Source organism: Nyctibius grandis, chromosome 3, assembly GCF_013368605.1.
Source record: "Nyctibius grandis isolate bNycGra1 chromosome 3, bNycGra1.pri, whole genome shotgun sequence".
NCBI lineage: Eukaryota > Metazoa > Chordata > Aves > Nyctibiiformes > Nyctibiidae > Nyctibius > Nyctibius grandis.
Window position 1 is genome coordinate 18454008 of NC_090660.1, and position 21507 is coordinate 18475514.

The 21507-nt window shown below is 38.4% G+C and overlaps 1 protein-coding gene across 5 annotated transcripts in view; it reads left to right on the forward strand.

Annotated features, from left to right (window-relative positions):
* The window catches only part of PIGN (phosphatidylinositol glycan anchor biosynthesis class N), a 113153-nt gene that overhangs the window by 60137 nt on the left and 31509 nt on the right, over positions 1 to 21507 (forward strand). For all 5 annotated transcript variants that reach the window (XR_011047796.1, XR_011047797.1, XM_068396071.1 and 2 more), the window contains exons 13-19: positions 3583 to 3661; positions 5907 to 6089; positions 9440 to 9576; positions 10624 to 10723; positions 10852 to 10944; positions 12316 to 12407; positions 16829 to 16940. Coding sequence is in view for 3 of the 5 variants with exons in the window: in XM_068396071.1 (XP_068252172.1) it covers positions 3583 to 3661; positions 5907 to 6089; positions 9440 to 9576; positions 10624 to 10723; positions 10852 to 10944; positions 12316 to 12407; positions 16829 to 16940 (796 nt within the window). In the remaining 2 variants the exon portion in view is untranslated. The remainder of the gene's footprint in view (positions 1 to 3582; positions 3662 to 5906; positions 6090 to 9439; positions 9577 to 10623; positions 10724 to 10851; positions 10945 to 12315; positions 12408 to 16828; positions 16941 to 21507) is intronic.

Genomic DNA, 21507 nt, shown 5'->3' on the forward strand with positions numbered 1-21507 from the left:
TTGTTTTGTTTCATAATTAATTATGTTTATTAATGGATGAAGCTGTGGTTTCTATCTGGAAGTAGAAAGTTAATCTCTGATAGCCATCATGAAAAACAAAATTACTCTTCTAGAACCACCATCGTCTTCTGTGAAGACTATAATCTTAAGTCTTTAGAATCCTGATGATATTGTGAATGCATGTGTGTTTATGATGTATATGACCATAGAGTTCTTGTTTTTTTCTTTTAAGTTAAACCTGAGAGTACTACACTTTTCAGTGCATGTGCTTTGCAATACTTTCAAGAAAAGAATAGGAGGACAGAGTTGAGTCCACTGACTGAATTATCTTTGTGTGTGTTTATTAATTAATAGGATAGGTATTTTTGTGTTATGGAAAAAGACTTTTGATTTTACTAGTCAAGACTAATCATCTTGAATTTGGCAGAATTGGATTTTGGTGATGGATAGCTGGGAAGAGCATATACATACATACCTTAGTTTTCTTTATAGAGTTCAGAATCTTTCTAATAATGATCAGTAAATTTACTTCATTACTATTAATATTAATTGCATGGATGTGTGCATTAAGTGACCTTAAGAATACATTGACTTACTAGTAGTGCTTCTGGCATGTTGCATACTGACACACAGGGAAATAACTGAGTTTTTTCTTTTCTAACACTATCTGTCTTATATTTGAAACCTTTTGAACAGTTTAAGTTAAAATTAAGTGGTGCTGAGAGTAGTTCAAGCTTTAACTTCTCAGATGTAAATTTTCCTTGTGGTTTTGTTGTTTGGTTAGTTTTGTAGGTTTTATAGAATCACCATTTCTAAAGTTCCTGGCTTCTTTCTATAGGCAACTTTCCACTTCTGTTCATGCCTCAGCTTTGTCTCTTTACGCTTCCTGCTACATCTAGCAAGGGGCTCCTTTTAAATCTCCCATCTGCTTTGTCAGCTTTAGGAAGTGAATCAGGGTCCTCAATGGATGATAAACTGCTTATGGTGAACTATACCCATTCCTAACGGAGAGATAGTCAGCATATTTGGTAACTCTTCTTTCTAGTCTGGTGTGAGATGCAAAAATTCTCTAATCACTTCTTTGAGTTTTTGCTTAATACAGAGGAAAAAAATATCTTAAGGTGATGATCGACCCTTGCATTCAGGATGAAACTTGCATTTTGATGCAGTTATATATGAACAGTTCTTAGTTTCTGGTGGAATTCATAAGCTGCACAAAAACAATCTGTAGACAACTGTAAATTCAGCATCTTGAAAAGCACACCTATGGAAGGAAAGTAAAATGTGTGGTATGATGTTAGCTATTGAAAATTAACAATGCACCTGCTAATGGTAACCCCATTTGACAAAATAACTGCCTTCTGCATTTGACTTACTGAAGCTTTACTGTTTAAAAACCCCATTTATTCTGTTATACCATCCATGTACAGAGATCCCAGCTGCTGTCATCTGAGAAGGAATAGGTGAAGACTATTCTTCATTAATAATAAAATGATTCATTGAGAGTAAAAAGATAATTACGTGGTTTATAGCTAAATGACTAAAGATATAAAGTGAAAGATAATTTTAGCATATTAAAAATTTGCATTGAATATGACAAGGATAAAATCCACAGAAAATAGTGTGTGTAAAACAATAAAAATGAGACAGTGAACACAGGAACATCTTGGATGTATTTAAGTCCTAAATAAAGCTGCTTAATATTTATTCCAGATTTTTAAAAATCCTTACCTAAAAGCTAAGATACCTTTTTTTCCTCCTATTAATCTCCACACATAGTGGAAGCTCCCACCTTGGTTTGGTGTTTTGCTCTCTTTCCCCTGCCAAATATTTTAGCAAAACATGAGGGTTATAGGTTTTCTTGAGGCAGTACTTGGGTCTGGTTCGCCGACCTGAAGAACTGATTCTAAATTGAGTCCTGATCAGCCTCTGTGCACACTCGCTGGCTGCATGCTGCTAGCCCTGGGCCTGTGGAGCTGTAAGGTTGGCTTTCATAGGGATTTGTCATGAAGGTGCAGGAACAACCAACATTCGCTCTGCTATTTTTCAACTCTGTTCTCTAAAATCCTCCTTTCTCCCACCAAAATTTAAGTGATCAAACACTTACCATCACCTTGTCATCATCTTTTCCTCCCTTCTTCCTTTGCCATGGGACCTCTCTTTGCCTACCTGCTTATAGATACCATCCTTCGATTATTTTCTAGATTGAAAAGTCAAACATTTTTTTTTAATACAGTTATTTCATTTACTCATCTCAAAAGTAAGATACATTGCTCCTGCTATTATCCAATGTTTTAGAAGACACCTGCACAATGCTGTGCTCTGAACTCAAGGAAACAGTATCAAAATATACTAGGAAGTTGTTAGTAATAAAAATTCAGATTGTTCAGGCATGGAATCCTTTTAATATATATTTCAGGGCTCAAAAGATGATATGTATGTATTGTTGGTGATGTATCATCAGCTGCTTCTGGGTCATAGGCAGAAGTGGTTCCCAAGTGTTTGGGAGCTGCAGGAATGAGTATTTCCATGCAGTAGTTACAGCTGTGGTTCAGCTGCGTGACCACACAGGTGATTGCAGCTGATTTAAATAGTAGGAGTGGGACCACAGGGCTGGTCCTGATTTGGCACAGCCTGAAACATGAAGTTGGTGGTTGTGTATGAGGCATGTGAAGGAGCGTGTGAGGGAGGGAGGCATGCAACTGGGCCATCATGCTGGGGATGCGGAGGAGATGATGCTGTTCCACAGCGGTGTTGTGAAAGGCATGAAGGGAAACTGCTGTATGCGTTCCTCAGCTATCAGAAAGTTGTGACCTATGATAGCTTGTCTGTGGTGCCTAGAGTGACAGTGACTGTGTTGTGGCTTATAACTTGCTGAGGGTAAGCCGGGGATCCTCTGGCCTGCCACCATCCTTAAATTGGAAAAAAAAATGGTACAGGAAAAATGGCTCCTTCCCCCTTCGTTTGGTGGAGGTTGGTTGACTGGCTTCTTTCTCCATGTTACTACTTTCTGTAAGGGAAGAATTATAGCAATTATTTAGGTTGATGATCAAATTCATTAAAATCAGAGAAATCTTTATTACTGACCTCAGTGTAGCCAGGTAACTGTGTTATTCCCTGCTCTGGGGACTCTGCTAACAGCTCCCCATGTAACAGGAGACAAGCTCTTATTTTTCAAAGAGAAGATTGTTAGGCATCATCTACTGCCTACAACCATCTATCAAATCAGTTAAATTGCTTAATTCTTTTATGTGCAGTGCTTCTTGTCCAGAGCAGTGGCTAATAATAATGCACAAGGGAGATAATTTTCAGCAGTATTAGATGGGAACACCTACGTAAAAGAAATGTCTCTTAATGCAAAGATCTTGGAACAAGTTAGACAGCAGCCGTGTTGACACAAGTGTGAAGATGAATGTAGAGGAATGGATTAATTCCAGTTACCTAATTACCTCTAATGAAGTTCAGAATATTTTGGTATGTTTCATTCCACAGTAATTTGTTTATTACAAAGTTAATTTTTTCTGCCTCTTCCTCTGCTCGTGGAAAGAAGAAACATTAATATCTCCTTATGTTGTTGTGCAGACCACTTTCTGATTCTGAACAGATCAACTTTTTAAGGAAAACGAGACTATATATTCAGCAGCAGAAGTACAATGAAGCGGTAAGTCTGTTTTTGCTATATGCCTTCTAGAAACTTTTTACAGGAACTTCCATTATATGTAAATATTTAGATTAGTTTAACTTGAAACTGGGAAATAAAACCGTTTTCCTTCCTTGTGATGCACATCTCGCTCATTAATACAAATAAAATCCCACTGTGAGTCTCCAAAATTTTGCATTTTTACATCAGTTCTAATGAATGATACTGACTTGCTGTACTTTTTCTCATACTTCTTAAACTGTTTGTTACCATTCCATAGTACACTGACACACAGTGCATGGTTTTATTTTCCACTGTAGAAAAGGGTAAATTGAGAGAGAAACTGAGGAATGTAGTTCATGTTCACATTTCTTAAGCTGCTAGTTGCATGAAAAAAGAATGATGTCTTGCTCCATCATAGATCCTGCTTGGTTTTGTTCTTTTACCTGAACCAGCTGTTCTTGTTTTTCATTTCACATTTCAGTTTGTCAGAGACTGGGAGCCATATGTGGAATCATTCTGTGCCTCCAAGTTCCGATATTACTTTCCTAAGCATTTGCTACCACTCAGTGTGCGACAGGGTACTCGATGGGTGCAGTTTACCAGTGCCTGTATTTTGACATTCACAGAAATAATTTGTAGAGCTGAATGATACAAAGAAGTCTTGCATTTTAACAGGTTTTTGTGTTAACACTGACTTTTGTGTTAAAAAGTATGTGAAAAAGTTGAATATGAAAGATTACATTTAACCTGCCATGCCCAGATGCATGGAAGAATAGTTCCATTATGTGTTAGCGTTCAGCTCTTCTTTTTCCCTAATAAGTTTCTCAGGGTAACAAATTACTATTTTATGCACAGGACAGCTGAATCTATTTTATACCTTGTGCCTTTTCATTTCCATCATTGTAAATTGGAAATAGCTCAGCTTAAATCAATGGACCTATTTTGCTGTGGGAGCAGGTTTTCTTTTTGATTTTCTGCTATTACTACTTGGCTGTCACATGTTTACTTATAGCAGACATTTTATGCATTTCAGCAGTAGAACCTGCGAGTTTGTGTTGTTGGCTATATATAAATTTTACCCCTTGTTCACTTGAGTGCCTCATGAATTTGAGTTCACTCTTGATCACTAACACATCAGGCTTGTGCCTGTGCCCTGGTTATCCTCAGCTTCCCATATTGCAATGCAGAAAGGTCAGTGCGTTACCAGCTGCTGGGGTATAGATGATTCTTTGCCTCCTCAACTCTGCAGCTCTTTGCATTGCAAATATGCGTTCATAATTGTATCATCAGGAATACGTGATTTTGGGTGAGTTTTCCCATTGGCAGACTTGTGATCTCTTCAGTAGCTGACGTACCTTTTTCTGTTGATTGTTGCTGTTAAGTCCCTACTGGATACCTGGACATGTAAAGAAAGGTCATGTATGCTCAACTTCTTATTATACTCTTCCTTACAGATCTTTTAATCCCCAGAGAATCCTCTGTGACCACAAATTACACAGCTGAGCTTCCCATCTTTGGGTAAATCACAGGGGTCAGCACACCTCTGTGTAAGGAATGACACGGTGGGAAAATCCACTGTCTTTATCATGATGTCTCCCCAGTGGAGGTACTGTGTAAGGGGATCTGTGATTAGACTGGGTACAACCCTTCTTGTGTCCAAATGATTTGCATCCTGAGAGCCCCAAGCAGCTGCTGCATGAATGAAACTGAGGCTCTAGTTCAGTCTCTGAATTCACCTCTGGTGCTTAGGCAAAGCACTGGGTGTATCAGGTGCTACTGAAGTGAAGGACATCCAAGCCCAGGAAGGGAGTATTTCAGGCTGTGGAGACTGACTGTTTCAGCTGCATCCATAATCCTCCTCCTATGTAAATGTTGTGCCTTCAGAAGCAAGCGACTGGGCTTTTTGGGGCATCACTTATACTGGAAACATATATATGGTCAAATGCTCATGGGAAAAACAAGTGGCTTGGTAGTAGGTGGTGTTCAAGGTGTGCTATCTGTGCAGCTTTCACCTTCTGACCACTGTCGTGTCCAGGGCGGATGGTGAAGGAGCCAAATGATGGTTGACTTTATGTCCAATGAGAGTCCAAAGCAGTGTGTACTTCAGCAGCTGGTGCTGGCCAAAACACTATACCTGAGTGCAGAGAGGACACACGTGCCAGGGGTGGTGGAGCTGCTTGAGCTCCAGTTGCTGTCAGGTCAATTTGTGGAATGGAGCTTACACTATTGTAAACTGTTGCTCATATGTTTTGTCTGCCTCTAGGTATCTCTGTGCAAAACCCTGATTAACCTTGCTTTGGAAGGCTTGTCTTATTACCATACTTACGATAGATTATTCCTGGGTCTAAGTATTGCAATGGGTTTTGTGGGCTGGACGACTTACGTGATTTTGGTGATTATCAAGACCAATACTGATTTGATCAAGACTGTCCAGACTAATAATAAGGTAGGTCAGAAACATGATTTTTTTTCTATCAGTTTTCAGCATTATATGCATGCTCAGTCTCTCTGTGTGGGACAACTTGCACGCTTTCCACTTCTTTTGACTACATGTGGAAACTGGCAAGCTGTGGAGTTTTCTAGCGACTGTAATCCTGCATAGTGTTACTGTTTGGTCCATTTATTAGGATCAGTATTTCCTAAGCTGTTTATGTCTGAGTATACAATACTGTGCTTTCTCAGTTTCTTCCTTCCTACAGCTGTGCATTTTACTAGATGCTAATGCAAGTGTAAGCAAACACAGTTATTTGAAAATATTAGAAAATCTGTCTTTAACCAGAAGTCAATTTTCAGCATTAATTGTAGTGAAGTCAGCACTCTATTGTAATAATACTTGTTTGGAAGAATACAGACTTCAGGCTTCCATTTTGATTTTTGTTCTTTAAGGCAAAAAAAAATTAGCATGTAAATTATTTTATTCCTGTCATATTTGGTAATGCGAAATCAGTTTTCAGAAGCTGTGCAGTCCAATCATGGTGTTTTAAAAATGTATAACTTGTTTTAATAGAAAGGTGAACTGTGGTTTTACAGATCAGCGTGCTCTCTTGCTCTTTGTGATTTGCAAGGGTGCAGCAGAAGACATCAAAGATGAAGGAAGCTCTTTTTGGCAAGATTATTATGCTTTGATTTTTCACAAAGTACAAAATCCTAGGTAATTCATTTACTTTCAGTCATTCATCAGGAAAAGAGATACCTCAAAAAAACATGAACAGGCAAAAAGCTAGCATTTCACTAGAGAAGGACTAAAGCCTTGGGGGGGGCGTGGGGTGGAATCTCCCAAACTTCAAGAATCTGCTTGAGAATAAAAGGAATTGTTTCATTTGGTAATGTAAATGAGAATGAGCACTCACTCAGCATCTTTACTGCCTTCAATATATTTCTCTGAGAAAATTCCTATCATGCTATCTTGAGGATTTTACTACTGGCTGAAATTAGATAGTCTTGGCCTTTAATGAAAATGATCAAACAAAATTGAAATGGAAAATATTCATAAGTGCTGTACTGCATGATTTAGATTTTCTTTCATCAAATAACTGAGAAGAAATAATCCAAGATGCATGTTATGTTAGATATGAACAAAATAATTACAATAAATAAACTGAGTATCGGGCATATTAATAACTACATTAAGCAGAAACTTCACATTTTTAGTTGACATCAGGTTTTCATTTGGTATGTTGATTTTACTTGTTGAAGACAAATTTTATGCTAGTGACACAGGTAGAAAAAAAAGTGTGTTTTTTAGTTCTTTGTCTATAGAATTTTTATTTCCTCAGTTTTAGTAGGAGGCCTCTTTCTGTAGAAACCTTTTTTAGTGTTCCTAAATACTTCGGGAATCACAATGTGAGGCTAATGCTTCGTACATGGAAGTTATGTGGTTTATAACTAATATTGGAGCTACTTAAAGAATTTTGCTGAGAAACTAATCTACCATAGACAAATAGTCGTCTGCAAAGCACAACCTTATAAAATCTGAGAGGAGCCTCTGAATAATGAAACTGCATGTCCTGTATATATCATCTTTAAAAGTTTTTGCCTTCTTATGCAGCATATGAAAAAGCTTTTTTTCTTTTAGAGTAGTGTGTTGTTTCACTTAGCAAGAAGCCTAACCTTTTCATTTATTTTTAAACATCCACAGAAAATGCAAATCTGTTTTCCATTTTCAATGCATGACCAACTATATTGGAGACTCTAATATTTATATCTCTGTATGGAATAAAAGGTTGATTGTATGTGTTTACTTATTCAATGATAAATGATATTGTGTGCATATTATATCTATACATATTTGTTCTGTCTATATGTCAGCAAACGTAAAATTTAAAACTAATAAAACAAAATTGCATTAGGTCAGCTTTGTATACGACATATTTTTCTTACTTTAATGGCATATCTTAACAGAAATCCTATTTTAAAAATCATTTAGAAGTTGCATTTGCTGTCAGTTTAGATCAAGGCAGTTGTATGTCAGTTATGGGGTGGGGAGCAGGGACCAGAAAAAATGTTAACCTGTCTACACGAACTGCTAATTGAATGTCTTTTCTTCTCGGCATATTTAGCATAGTCGTGTATCTGTCTACATAACTCGTTTAAAACAACTGGCATTTGTGTAGAAGAGAACAGTGTCTTCAGTCATTACCTACACAATACACTAAAGACTGCTCAGTCACTAAAGCTGCCTTTGCTATGTCAAGTTGCAATACATAAAGATAAAATTGTTTATTTAAAACTTATACATAATCTTCCCTTACCAGTAATTCTTCTGATATCTGAATGTCCCTAAATAAGGAAGAGTAGTTCAATGACCAGGTAAAAGGCAGATGCAGAGTGATTGTTCAAATGCTCCTCTTTGCACAAACAAGAGATGCTGCTACATGATGATTAAGGACTAGCTTGCCTGTCTGAGATGACCCATTTAAAAATTTCCTTTCTTTCTTTGTTGTTTCTCCTTAGAGCTCGCTCAGTCTGAGAACTTGTTTCTTTAAGTATATGGTAGGGAGAACGTTCTAATCTCATATCTTTTTTTTTTTTTTTTTTTTTTTTTTCCCCTAGAAAAGCCCAAAGCTGCTGTTGTAGGTTAGGATTGAATATAATAACAATTATAGCTATGCTAGGAACCTTTTAGTGCCGTGCATCTCTAGTCCTCTCTTGTATTTTGAAATTGTAAGTTCTTTGTGTAAAGCCGTCTCTCCTGTGGAAGGCTGGTCGCAAGCCTCCTTCAGTAGCTGTCCCTAGATCCTGAAGAGTTGTTTTTTTTTCCAGTAGGAGTTAATGCTTTATATTTTAATTTAATTAGTTCTCTTACAAATGTCTCAAGCAGGAGGAGGAAACGTGCTAATGGAATTTTCGTTAAATGTTTTGACCATAATGCTATGAACTAGAACTCAAAAGGTTATGCTCCAAGTCTAGTTTTAGAATTTAAATTTAAGACAGTTTTTTTTTCCAAGACCCTTAGCATCTCTGACTTCCAATGGATTTCAAGTATCCATTGAACATAAATAACATTGCATACATGGGGCTTCCAGGTTGTACAAGCGTGCCTTGCCTGTGCAGATTTTACTGCAGGACCTTATGTAGAGATGTATTTAGAATTAGGTCTTCAAATCCTACTGTTGTGGTTTTTTTCATCTGGCTGGAAACAGTGTCCAGACTTGTGTACATAGACACAAGGCAGCTTGAGTGGCTGTGTTAAAATAACATTTGCTTTACTGTGTAACTAACAAATGGAAAATAGTGTGTAGTTTAAAACATTTTATTGCTGTTTCAGGAATGTTTGTCCAACCATTTGTTTTTCAGGAATCTACTGTTCTGTTCTACGGTTTTGCCTTTGTTGGAATGATAATAGCTTTTTTCCTGTTGATTCAAACATGTCCTTGGACATACTACATATACTGTCTCGTGCCAGTACCACTATGGTATGCAGTTGTGAGAGAGTAAGTAAAGAATACATTTTACAAAGAATGTTTTGTAAAAGCAGATCTGTGCTTCCTTTTTGTTGACAATTAAGTTTTTCCCATAAGTTCAGGAGAAGAAGTTAAGATATAGTTTTATTAAACTTCCTGAAATGCTTCCTGAGATGTTCCAGAGGACTCTGGTTTATATTTCGCTTGACATATAGAGTAGTTTCCAATACAGCAGCCAATTCTAGAAGATATCTTTTCTATTAGCAAAAATAAATGAATGTCTTTCTGAGATTAAATGTTTTTAGTATTCTCATGACTGTAGCAAAAGGGTGCTAAAATCTTGGGCAAATGCCTGTAGCAGCTGACTTCTTTTGTAAAATGGGACAGGTTATTCCTTTTCTTCAGTGATTTTGAAATAGTCTGATCCTGCAAACTGTCAAGTATGCTGAACTCCAGCTGCTTTTGGAGAACATGTGCTAGTCATGTTGAGGATTGTGCCCTGATATTGAAACAAACTTGTCTTGTTTGGGTTGTCTTTTACTCCAAGTCCAAAAATACTTGTTACCCTCTGATTTCTATTACTTACCTAATCTACTGGCAATTCTGTAGATACCAACTCGGTATTATTCAGAGAAAATGAGACCAACTGCAGTTACATAATGAGCTGCCTCATAAAACATTGGAAAAGCTAACTCGGGATTTTTTTTTTCTCTCTCTAAAGCTTCTGAATGTTTCATCAGTTATGATGGACATTAAGCACAGCATAACCAAAAATGTTCATAAACTCAGAGTCTATTTGGATAAAGAATAATCTGAAGCTTGTCCAAATACTGGCGAAGATGTGCCAGAAATGGGACGGGAAAAGCTGGAGGGTTTTATTGTAGATTTTGTATCAAGTAAAACTGGGCAGAAGGAGCCTCAGGCCGTCACCCACTCTATTTCTAAACAGCAGGCAGGCTCAGCAAGACCTGAAATATTTCTTGTGCTCTGACCCCCTCCCTGCCCTTCAAAGGAAAAATCTTATATTACTTCTGTTTTTTAAAAATAATGACTATCATGTTCCATCATTTTGAACAGACTTCCTGTTATTCAAGACCTTGCCACAAATCTCTTGTCACTTCACATCAGTCAGTCTATAGGATTCCTCTTGATTTGTACACTGGGAATTGAAATACTAGTAAGTATTTTACCATATATATCAGCAAAGTATCTCATTGCTAGCATTATACCTCTTTGAGGAATTATTAGTTATTTATTAGTGTGCTTGTTTTTCAGTCTTCTGTTGGATTTTTTCCCTTTTTTTAGGTTTTCAGCTTTTTCTACCGCTCTACGCTTACTATTGGTCTTCTTGTCTTTGCTGGTTGGCCAGTGATCATACAGCTGTGGGTTCAAGCAAAGGTACTGTATTGCTTTGCTTAAAAAGAGCATTTTAAATGGTTAACAGCTGATTGCGTCTTAGGATGTTGGGACTAGTCTCTTTGGAATGCTGCTTTAGATTCTTGTTCAGTTATGCTCTTATTCTGATCTCTGTCATGAGCAGCATGTAGCAAGGCAAGGGGGTTTAATATGATCTGGGTACATCTCTTGTACAAGGTAAGTAATAAGACTGCTTAAGAATTTCAAGGTAGCTATGAGTTAACTATCAGTTTTATGTTGTTAATGATAACTAAAAAATGCTAATTTATCAAATTGTCACAGTGACAAAAGCATTGATGTGCATGCCACCATTTAAGTAATATGATCATTTATTGAAAAAAATTTTTATGATAACTGAAAAATGCTTGTCAATTTGTTATTGTCTACAATCAGCTGGCACGCATCATTCCTCAGAGGCAGCTCTCTGTGCTGTTTTTCCCAGGAAAAAAAATCACTTTTGTAGATATGGGTGTGAAGTGGCACAAACTTTAATATAAGGGCCATTTCTTCCGTTAGTTCAGTCAAACACCTCTGATTTCACAGGATACCTAAAACCTAGAGTTCTGGGGTAACATTAACATTTTAATTAAAACAATTTGGAATCAAATTGCTAAGTCTTGCTCTGCAAGAACTGTTAAGATGGAGCTTGTATTTGTTTATTCATAATTGTTTTATTGTATTTGAGTAATGAAGTAACTTGTCTTAAAGCTGGGTATACAAAGAAGATGTTTTATAGCACTGAAAATTTCCTTTCAGGAACTTGAATCCGACTTGAGCTTGAGAACTTAAAATTATATATCTCTTAATGTCTTTATTTAGAGTAAAATACCTGGGATAGGTGTTTTTTTTTTTCCTCCTAGCAAACTATTTAGAGGACTACTTAGACTATTATGGTGGTTAAATCAAATGGCATTCAGATTCAAAGACTGGAAAATGTTACCATATTGCCAGAGAACAGGTGATTAGTTAGCTGCTGCAAACTTCTGATGAGATTAGTTTTATTGCTTTCTTCCATCAGCTTTCTGGTGACTGCAATGGGTGTGAAGGCCACGCTTTGAAAAAGTGCTTTTAAGTATAAGCTTAGCTGTAATTCACATTGTCTTTCATAGGATTTTGACAGCTGTGTAAATGAGATTCTTTTCTGTATTAAATTGAAGTGCTGTAATACCAATGACCCTGTGCCCTTTTTTCAGTTAATTTTTCCATTGATAGATGCCGAGGGGGGCGGGGTTGGGGTTGCCTGTGGGGGTTGCTAGTAGCCATTAGTAGTTCGCTGAAGTATTTTTTTTCTGATTAGGCAATTGTCTGTCCGCATGATCTCCAAAAAAATCCCATTTGTTTTTCTTCTTTTAGACAACAGCATTGATCTGGACTCTTCTCTGTATGCTCCTGGCAATATTTCCTTTAATGCCTGTTGTAGGAAGAGAACCAAACATTCCTCTGGTGTAAGAATCTCATGTTGTTCTTTAAACTTTTTTATTTCTCTCCTTGATATTCAAAATTTAGGTTGACTTCTTATGTGTGAGGAATTGTATTATCGAAATCTGGCTGAGACAGGTATTGAAATTCAGAATTTAAATAACATTATAGAGAGCTCAGTTATTCACTAATGTGAATGAGAATAGACTTTTAATTCTTTTGCCACATCCATCTGCTCTTTGCGTTACTCTTGAGGGAGACATTTCTCACAATACAAAAATCTGCAAATTTTACATGAAAATAAAGGTCATCATTAAAGGAGGAGCTTCACTGGTAAATAGCACTGACATATGTGAATAAGAACATTTATTCAAAAGCAATATACTTCAACAGCATCTTTCAGAATTCCTCCATCTAATTTTGAATAATCTGTGAATAGCACTCTGTACCTAATGAGATATTCAGGGAAATAGACTCAGTCGGATAGGCAGGGCTTGCTTCTTCCTCAGTGTCTACTTTGTCTCTTCTTTTTCCATTTCTGCTTCTCTGTTCTGCATTTTCCTTTCTGGTGTTGCTTATCTACAGTTGGTGATTTGCAGTTTTTTTAGTACATCTTTGTCATCTGTCCCTCTCCTCTTGTGAGTGACTCTTTCATCATACAAGCATTCTCTCATATCTGGATGCAATCCGGGTGGTTGGCCTGAAGGCATTAGGCTTTTGGTATCATTGTAGTTATTGCAGAGAGAGACTTGAATTGACCTAGACTGCAACAGCTCCTTCTGCTGTCTGGCAGAAGATACTGTGCCCCATCAGAGCCAAGGAGCCTGATTCTCAGTAAAATATGGGATTTGAGCAGTAATATGTGATTGCAGATAGAATTATGAGCCCAGATATTTCCAAAATATATACATTCTGCCTCAATATTTTTCACTGTGATTTAAATCTATCTGTTGAAAACCCGTCTTAGTCTTGATGCTTGGGCACATTAGAAATATTCAGGACGGATTTGCTCTCAGCTATACCTACACATGTATGTATTTCTGCTGGTCCAAAATGAGGTTGTTTTATTCTTTAGAACATTTGAGCACAGCTTAGAAATCAAGATGTGGTTTAGTGGTGGACTTGGTAGTGTCAGGTTAATGGTTGGGCTCGATGATCTTAAAGGTCCTTTCCAACCAAAATGATTCTATCATTCTATAAGATGGAACTATATTGCCTCCAGATCTTCCTCCCTGACACTTCTTTACGTTCACCTTACCCAGGCTGTACGTCTTCCTATTTATTCTTCTAATGAAACATTGTACCTCTGAAACAGTTTGTGCCTGTCTGAATCTTGTCAAGGGAGTTTTGAAGCTGAAAAGGCTTGAAGCAACAATTAAAAATATAGGTATATGTGACACTTCAGGATATTGAAGATAAAAAGATGCTAGGAGAAGAAGATACAGGAGGGAGAAATTAGAGTGTCAGTGAGAAATAGGTGCCTTTATTAAATCTGTTCTTGAGCAGTGTCACTATATGTCAGGTCAGGACTTCTTCAGTACATTAATAGAACTTGTATGGTACGAACAGGGAGCTCCTGACTCAACTCAGTTATAAAGAGGAAGAGTACAGGAGGTGAAAGCAGGGTCAGATGACCCAGGAGGAACACAGAGATGCTGTCTGAATATGCAGAATAGGTTAGGAAAGCCAAAGCTCTCCTGGAGTTGAATATGGTGTGGGATGTAAAGTGCAACAAGACAGCGTACACCAGCAAAAGGAAGACTAGGGAAAATGTGGCTGTGCTGATGATTGGGATGGGAACCTGGTGATAAAGGACATGGAAAAGGATGAGGCCTTCTTTTGCCTCCATCATTACTGGTAAGACTGGCCATCAGGAACCCCAGCCTTCAGACTGCTGGGACCTGTGGTAAGGAAGACATAACCTCAGTGGAAGAGGGTCAGGTTAGGGAACACTTAAATGAATTGGACATGCACAAGTCTGTGGGCCCTGATGTGATACACCCGAGAGAGCTGAGGGAGCTGACCAATGTCACTGTGATAATCTTTGAAGAGTTGTGGCAATGGCTGGTGGGAGAGGTTCCTGAGGCCTGGAAGAAAGCAGATGTTGTCACTGCTATCTTTAGGAAGTGCAAGACAAAGGATCCAGGGTACTACAGGCCAGTCAGCTTCACTTCAATCCATGGAAAGGCACTCAAGCAACTAATCCTGGAAGCAAACCATTTCTAAACATATGAAAGACAAGAAGGTGATTGGGAGTAGTGAGCATGAATTTATGGAGGGGAAATTATGCTTGACCAACCTGGTAGCCTTCTAAGATGAGAAGACTGGCTCAGTGAGCCAGGGGAGAGCAGTGAATGTTTTTTATTTTGACTTCAGCAAGGATTCTGGTGCTGTCTCCCATAACACCCTCATACACAAACTGATGGTGTACAGGCTAGATCAGTGGACAGTGAGGTGGACTGGAAACAGGCTTAACTGTCAAGTTCAAAGGATTGTAATCAGCGCACAAAGTCTAGCTGGAGGCCAGTTAGTAGTGGTGTACAGCAGGGGTTGGTACTAAGGCCAATACTGTTTTAACATCTTCATTACTGACCTAGATGATGGGACAGAATGTGCCCTTCAACAAGTTTGCAGATGATACAAAACTGGGAGAAATGGTTGATGCAGCAGGTGGACATGCTGCCCTTCAAAGGGACCTTAACAGGCTGGAGAAATGGGCAGATGGGAAGCTCATGAATTTCAAAAAATGGAATGCAAAGTCCTGCACCTGAGCAGAAATAATTTCCATGCACCAGGATGGGCTGCGACCAGCTGGTTTGACCATGAGCCAGCAATGTGCCCATTGCAGGAAAGACCAGTAGTATCCTTAGCATCAGCAGGATGATGATGAGGAAGGTGATTTATTCCTCTCTACTCAGCCCTGGCAAGACGCATCTGAAAGTGCTGTGTCCAGTTCTGGACTCTCCAGAAAAAGAGAGGTGGACATACTGGACCAGGTCCAGAGAATGGCCATTGAGATGAGTAAGGGATTAGAGCATCTGTCACAGGACAGTGAGCGAGAGCTGGGACTGCTTATTCTGGAAGAGAGATTGAGAGAGGTGGAACTGGTTATTCTGAAGAAGAGAAGACTCGGGAGGATCTTATCAATGTATATAAATACCTGCCTGGGGGAGAAGTGTAAAGAAGACAGATTCTTCTCAGTGTCCAGTGAAGAGACAAGAAATGGGCAAAAATTCAGATACAGGAAATTCCATTTAAACATAAGAAAAAAGGTTTTTTTATGCTGAAGGAGGTCAAGCACTGGAACAGGTTCCCTAGAGAGGTTGTGGAGTCTCCATCAGTGGAAGTATTCAACACCCAGCTAGACGTGGCCCTGAGCAGCCTGCTGTAGTTGGCACTGCTTTGAGTAGGGAGTATGACTAGACTGATATCCAGAGATACCTTCCAACCTCCATTCTGAGTGAGTAGCCTGCAACTGTGTTCCTGTATTGGTTAGATCATTACTTGAAAATTGCTGTTGAGATACATGTGTAGCCTGATTTTACTGAATATGAGGTGTTTGTACATTTTTGTGTTATGTCTGAGAAAACACAATGAGTAGAGCAGTCATAAATGGACATTTTTGTCAGTAGTGTCTCAGTGGAGATGCCAAGGGACAAGTGTAAGTGAGGACTGCATGATTTGACTACTTCCATATCAAGGTGGTAGCATGACAGAGAAATATGTGCAAAAACTTCTACCGTCTTTACAGTTCTTCTGCTTGTTTGATGACTGAAGAGAGACAATCGGAGGTGATATTAGTATTGATCTTTTAGTGAATCATGTCTATTGTTTTGGAACAGTGTCATAATTAGCAGATTTACTCAGTAATGCCAAGCAGAAATTTTTTTTCCTGTGTTTATGTGATGAGTGGCAATCTTCCTGTTAGTCTTGCTGTTGCATTTAAACAAAGCTATGTATTTGATAGTAATGGTGGTATGACAAACCTTGAAACCACTAACTTTAGATCACCTATCACTGTTACTATTTTGTTCAAAATATTATTTGGAGGTAATCGAGTGTGCCTAAAAATAATGGGTGACAGATCAGACACATGGCCAAAATGGAGATTATTTTTTTTTTTTTGCCACTGCCATGAAAAGAGCATAACTGTATTTGTGGATGGCAAGCTTATATTAAAACAAACAAACAAACAAACAAACCCACAAACACCATCCCCCTGCCCCCCAAAAAAACAACCAAACACTACAGGAAAAAAAACAAACCACACTTGATTCTGGATTGGATTTTGTTTTTCTAAAACTGAATGTTGACTTTTCTGTAGCGTATTAAGTCTTGATACTGTAATGAATTATTTCATATTAGTGAAGAGCACTTCTATGAAAACTTCCTAAGCCTTTTGATGATATTTTGTGGGATTTTATTGTCCTTTTGTTTGTTTTTACAGAATAACGACTGGTTTGCTGACTCTCTTGATCTCTTGCTTCTCATTGGCATCTCTTTGTAAAAGAGAAAATCAGTACAGAAATAATGAAGATCTGAAAGTACATTTTTTTCAGGTTAGTTGCTACTTTTCAGTAATTCTGAATATTAGAGTGTAGTTTTTATGTGCAAATTTTTACATACTTTCTAAGAACCTACCAAGGCTAGAATTTCCAAGAAGAAAATGATTGTTCCTAAGAGTTTTCCCTTTGACTATTTCAAGAGGACCATGTGCTCATGGTAATATGCATTTTTAAATATCATAATGCTGTGTTCCCAAAAGCTCATCCTGTGCACATTTATGCATGTTGATACATAGATATGCATGCACATTTTGATGCTCTGTTCAGAGAGTTTGTCCTGCCTTCAGTCTGTGTATGTAACCTCCAGTGACCTCTGCAGGAATTGCACATGCACACTAAGGACAGACTTGCTGGTTCAGGGAGTTCTTCCCAGTTTCTGGCTGTTGAATAACAATGTGAGACTGATACTGAGCTGGTTTTCTGTTAGCTAAATCTCTTTCAGATGGAAGATTGAGATTTTTTTTCTTTATAGCTTCATGAAATAGGTAGATCTTTTCATAGTAGGTGCTAATTAAGTTCTAGAGAACCTTTAAGATTCTAATAATACCTTGCATGTCTGCTGTCCTCTTTTTATTTTTTTTAAGCTTATTACAAGATAATGGGTTTATTTTAGGACCAGCTTTATTAGCTATGACTTATGTGCTAGAGTTTCTTATTGAGTTAAGCAATGCATTCATTATATCAGTGATTTAGGTATAGAGCTCAAAATGGTTAAAAGGAGGAGGCAAAAGAATAATGAATGCTTAAAATGCCTTTACCTGAGCATGCACACATGTATAATGTGTGAAGGCCAACTGTATCCTGGGCTGCATCAAAAGAAGTGTGGCCAACAGGTCGAGGGAGGTGATTCTGCACCTCTACTCCACTCTGGTGAGACCCCACCTGGAGTACTGTGTCTGGCTCTGGAGTCTGCAGCACAGGAAAGACATGGACCTGCTGGAGAGTGTCCAGAGGAGGGCCACAGAAATGATCAGAGGGATGGAACAGCTCTCCTATGAGGACAGGCTGAGAGAGTTGGGGCTGTTAAGCCTGGAGAAGAGAAGACTCAGGCGAGACCTTATTGTAGCCTTTCAGTACTTAAAGGGGGCTTAGAAGAAAGATGGGGACAAACTTTTTAGTAGGGCCTGTTGTGATAGGACAAGGGGTAATGGTTTTAAACTAAAAGAGGATAACCTCTGGAACAGGTTGCCCAGAGAGGTGGTAGATGCCCCCTCCCTGGAAACATTCAAGGTCAGGTTGGACGGGGCTCTGAGCAGCCTGATCTAGTTGAAGATGTCCCTGCTCACTGCAGAGGGGTTGGACTAGATGACCTTTAAGGTCCCTTCTAACCCAAACTATTCTATGATTCTATGATAATGTGCTGTTTTCCCTTAAATATTCCAGCTTAACTGTGGAAAAGAGGTATTGGTTCCTTTTCTAAGCATTTAGGAGAGATATTTTCAGTATATACTCAGCAGTGGATTTCTCACTGGAATGCCTGAAAACAAATTGTACTAGTTGGGGTAGTGGGAGAGCAACTGGGTGGACATCTGGCAGCTGGCCAACGTCAGCTCACCACATCTCATGCAGTGTAACTCTGTGGAGAAGCTCACAAATGATGATGATGATGAAATAGATCTGTAGTCAAAAATAATGCCAGGCTATTCTTGAGCTAACTTTAGAGAATTGGGAAATTCACTCACAGAGCCCTGAGATACTTAATTAGATGAAAATGTTCTGCCTGCTTGTTCAGGGAGTAACATCTTCATTTTTCTCCCAACCTTTAAGATCATAAAGGTTCTCAAATTGCTCCTTAATCAGAGGATATTTTACAATAGTGACATCTAATTACTAGTCTTTATTAGATTTTTATTTCAGAAGCTTACTTGAGAATGGAAAACATGGGATCCACCATTCACACTCTGGGTGAGGAAAGGATTGGGAGAGGAGATTATTCAGACTTAGAGGGGAAAAAGGACATTACAGAGGCATTACCCATTTCCAAGTAAATTACTTGTTTTGAGGTTAGGTTGCATTTAGTTGTTTTGAAACATACAGGAATGTGAAGGAAAATGTTTGTCAGAAGACTAGTGTTTCTAGGCAATGGAATTCCCTTGTTCTCCTTTTACTTTTTCTTTTGAGTTGGAGTTTTCAGTGGGGACAGGGGAGCAGGTAATCTTCAAAAATGCTCTTTTGGAGCATTTTGAACACATGAGTTTTGAGTTATAACTCCCAGGCAGTTTTAAGGGTGAGATGAATCCTCTGGTCAGATGAAACATACCTATTTTGCAATGGCAGACAGTGATCAGGGTACTGACATTCATATACGTCAGCACACACCATCACATTCCTGCTTTGCATCTGACAAGGGGTTACTTGAAAGTAGTTTTTGCAGCTCCCCCATATGTGGTGTTTGGAGACAGTCACTGGAGGTTATGCTTTCCTCTGATAATGTTGTTCCTTCCTAGACGGGAAACTAATATGAGTTGTTTGATGTTTCTTCATTTTGGGGAATGAGAAGATGATAGATTAATTTACTACAGGTCTTTCTTTGTGTGCCACTTTCCTCCAAGTATTGACTGAAGTGGAAGGGAAAATGTGTTGTCCCTTCCTCATACTCGTGGTTTGTCTTGGGGATTTCCTTAGCCATTCTGCTAACATCTTTTGTAGGTTCAGCTCTGACTAAAAGCTTTTGAATTACACAATGGAGAAGAAATAGCTGGCGTTTCTAGGTTTTTTCCTTTTAGCAAAAAAACCTATTGATCTGGCCAAACTTCTCTGATCAGGATCCCCTGACTTTTTTTTTTTTTAAATCCTTTTCCTCTTTATTTTGGTAGTGTCTGGGTGCAAGAACCCTTTTTTAAATCTTTCATTTCACCTCACCTCAAATTTTTGCATCTGCTCATTTGGGATGAGATGCATTTTCATACAAGAAATAAGATAATATTTCCCAAAGGCTCAAGCAGTTCTTATTTGCCTGAGTTGTTCTTCACAAATTATTTTGGAATTGCATCTGAATAAAGACACTTCCCTTGTCAGTTCTCTTCCTATTTCAGTCAGAGAAAGAGAGGGATTCAGTGTAGCTTAGGCTTTTTGTTGTGCTTATGATGAATTTTTTTTCTCTTCTGAAGACAGCTTTCTTCTTTCTTGTCCAAGTGAGCTTCATTTTCCATCTGGGAATTAGCCTGTAGTGAAGATATAATGCCTGGTAAAGAACAAGGATTGTTCCATTACATCAATTGTTCTCATTTTGGTCAAAAAGAAACTTGAGTTGGCAGAGACCCTCAGAGTAGGCAAAAAAACACCAGTTTGCATGTAGTCCTCCACAGAAAAGGTAATTCCCTCTGTTCCGGTCCTGAACTATGTATTTTTGTGTTGGTTTCCCCATGGATGGGACAGAGTGTACACCTTAGCAAATGAGTATGAATTGCATTGCCTGTATGGATCTGAGAGGCCATTTACAGGCTACTCATTTATTCACTGTTTTTTGTACCTACACACTGTAGTTTTCCAACATGGGTATTAGCCTTAAAGAAACAAAAAAGCCGCAGACAACCAAACAGCATGATCGAAAAGATTTTTCAGAAAAAGTGTAGAAATAAAGAAATTTTAAAAAGTAAAAATGCAAGCCTGAGTAACTTCATATGGTTACATTTACATTTCTGTTACAAAAGCTTCAATGATGTTTAGACCTAATTTTGAAGTTTTTATACATGTCATTGCTTGAGGCAGAAGATATTAATTACACCCTTAAAGTTTCTGAAAATTGCCAAGAGTTTCTCAGGTTTTCTCTTGATAACATTAGAGCAGGAATAACTTTTTTTTTTTTTGCTAAATTTTGTTTGGCAAAGAGAGCATTGTCTTTTGGTTAATGCTACTTCTGTCTTCTAGCGAGGTGAGTGTCGGTCTCTTTTCCCAAGTAACAGGTGATAGGATGAGAAGAAACAGCCTCGAGTTGTGCAAGGGGAGGTTTAGATTGCGTATCAGGAAAAATTTCTTCACCGAAAGGGTTATCAAGCATTGGAGCAGGCTGCCCAGGGAAGTGGTGGAGTCACCATCCCTGGAGGTATTTAAAAGACGTGTAGATGTGGTGCTTAGCGACATGGTTTAGTGGTGGACTTGGCAGTGTTAGGTTTACGGTTGGACTCAATGATCTTAAAGGTCTTTTCCAGCCTAGATGATTCTATGATTCTGTGATCTTTGAGAAGTCATTAAGGCTTCAGGAATGGTGAAAACAGGCGTTATTTATAATCCATCAGCTAGGCTGCGGCAGTGCTTACTATACAACTTAATTTTTTTGTTGGAGAGAACACCAGTTTCTCTTTGCCAGCAATTTCATGGGTGAAGTCCAATTTTTCCACTGCTGTTTCCATTGGTTGATAATATTGGGCCAAGTTATTAGTCCTAGGAGGCTTGAATTTCATGTGGATCCAAGGTGGTCAGTTTATTAGTGTCCTTCTCTAAATCAGGAGGAGAAATAAACAGTAAGAATCCATGTCATATCAGCAGAACTAGGGGACAGAAGGAGTGTTTTCAACCAGCCTTGTACAGTGTCCAGCTGATGGTGCTGGTTCTCCTACCA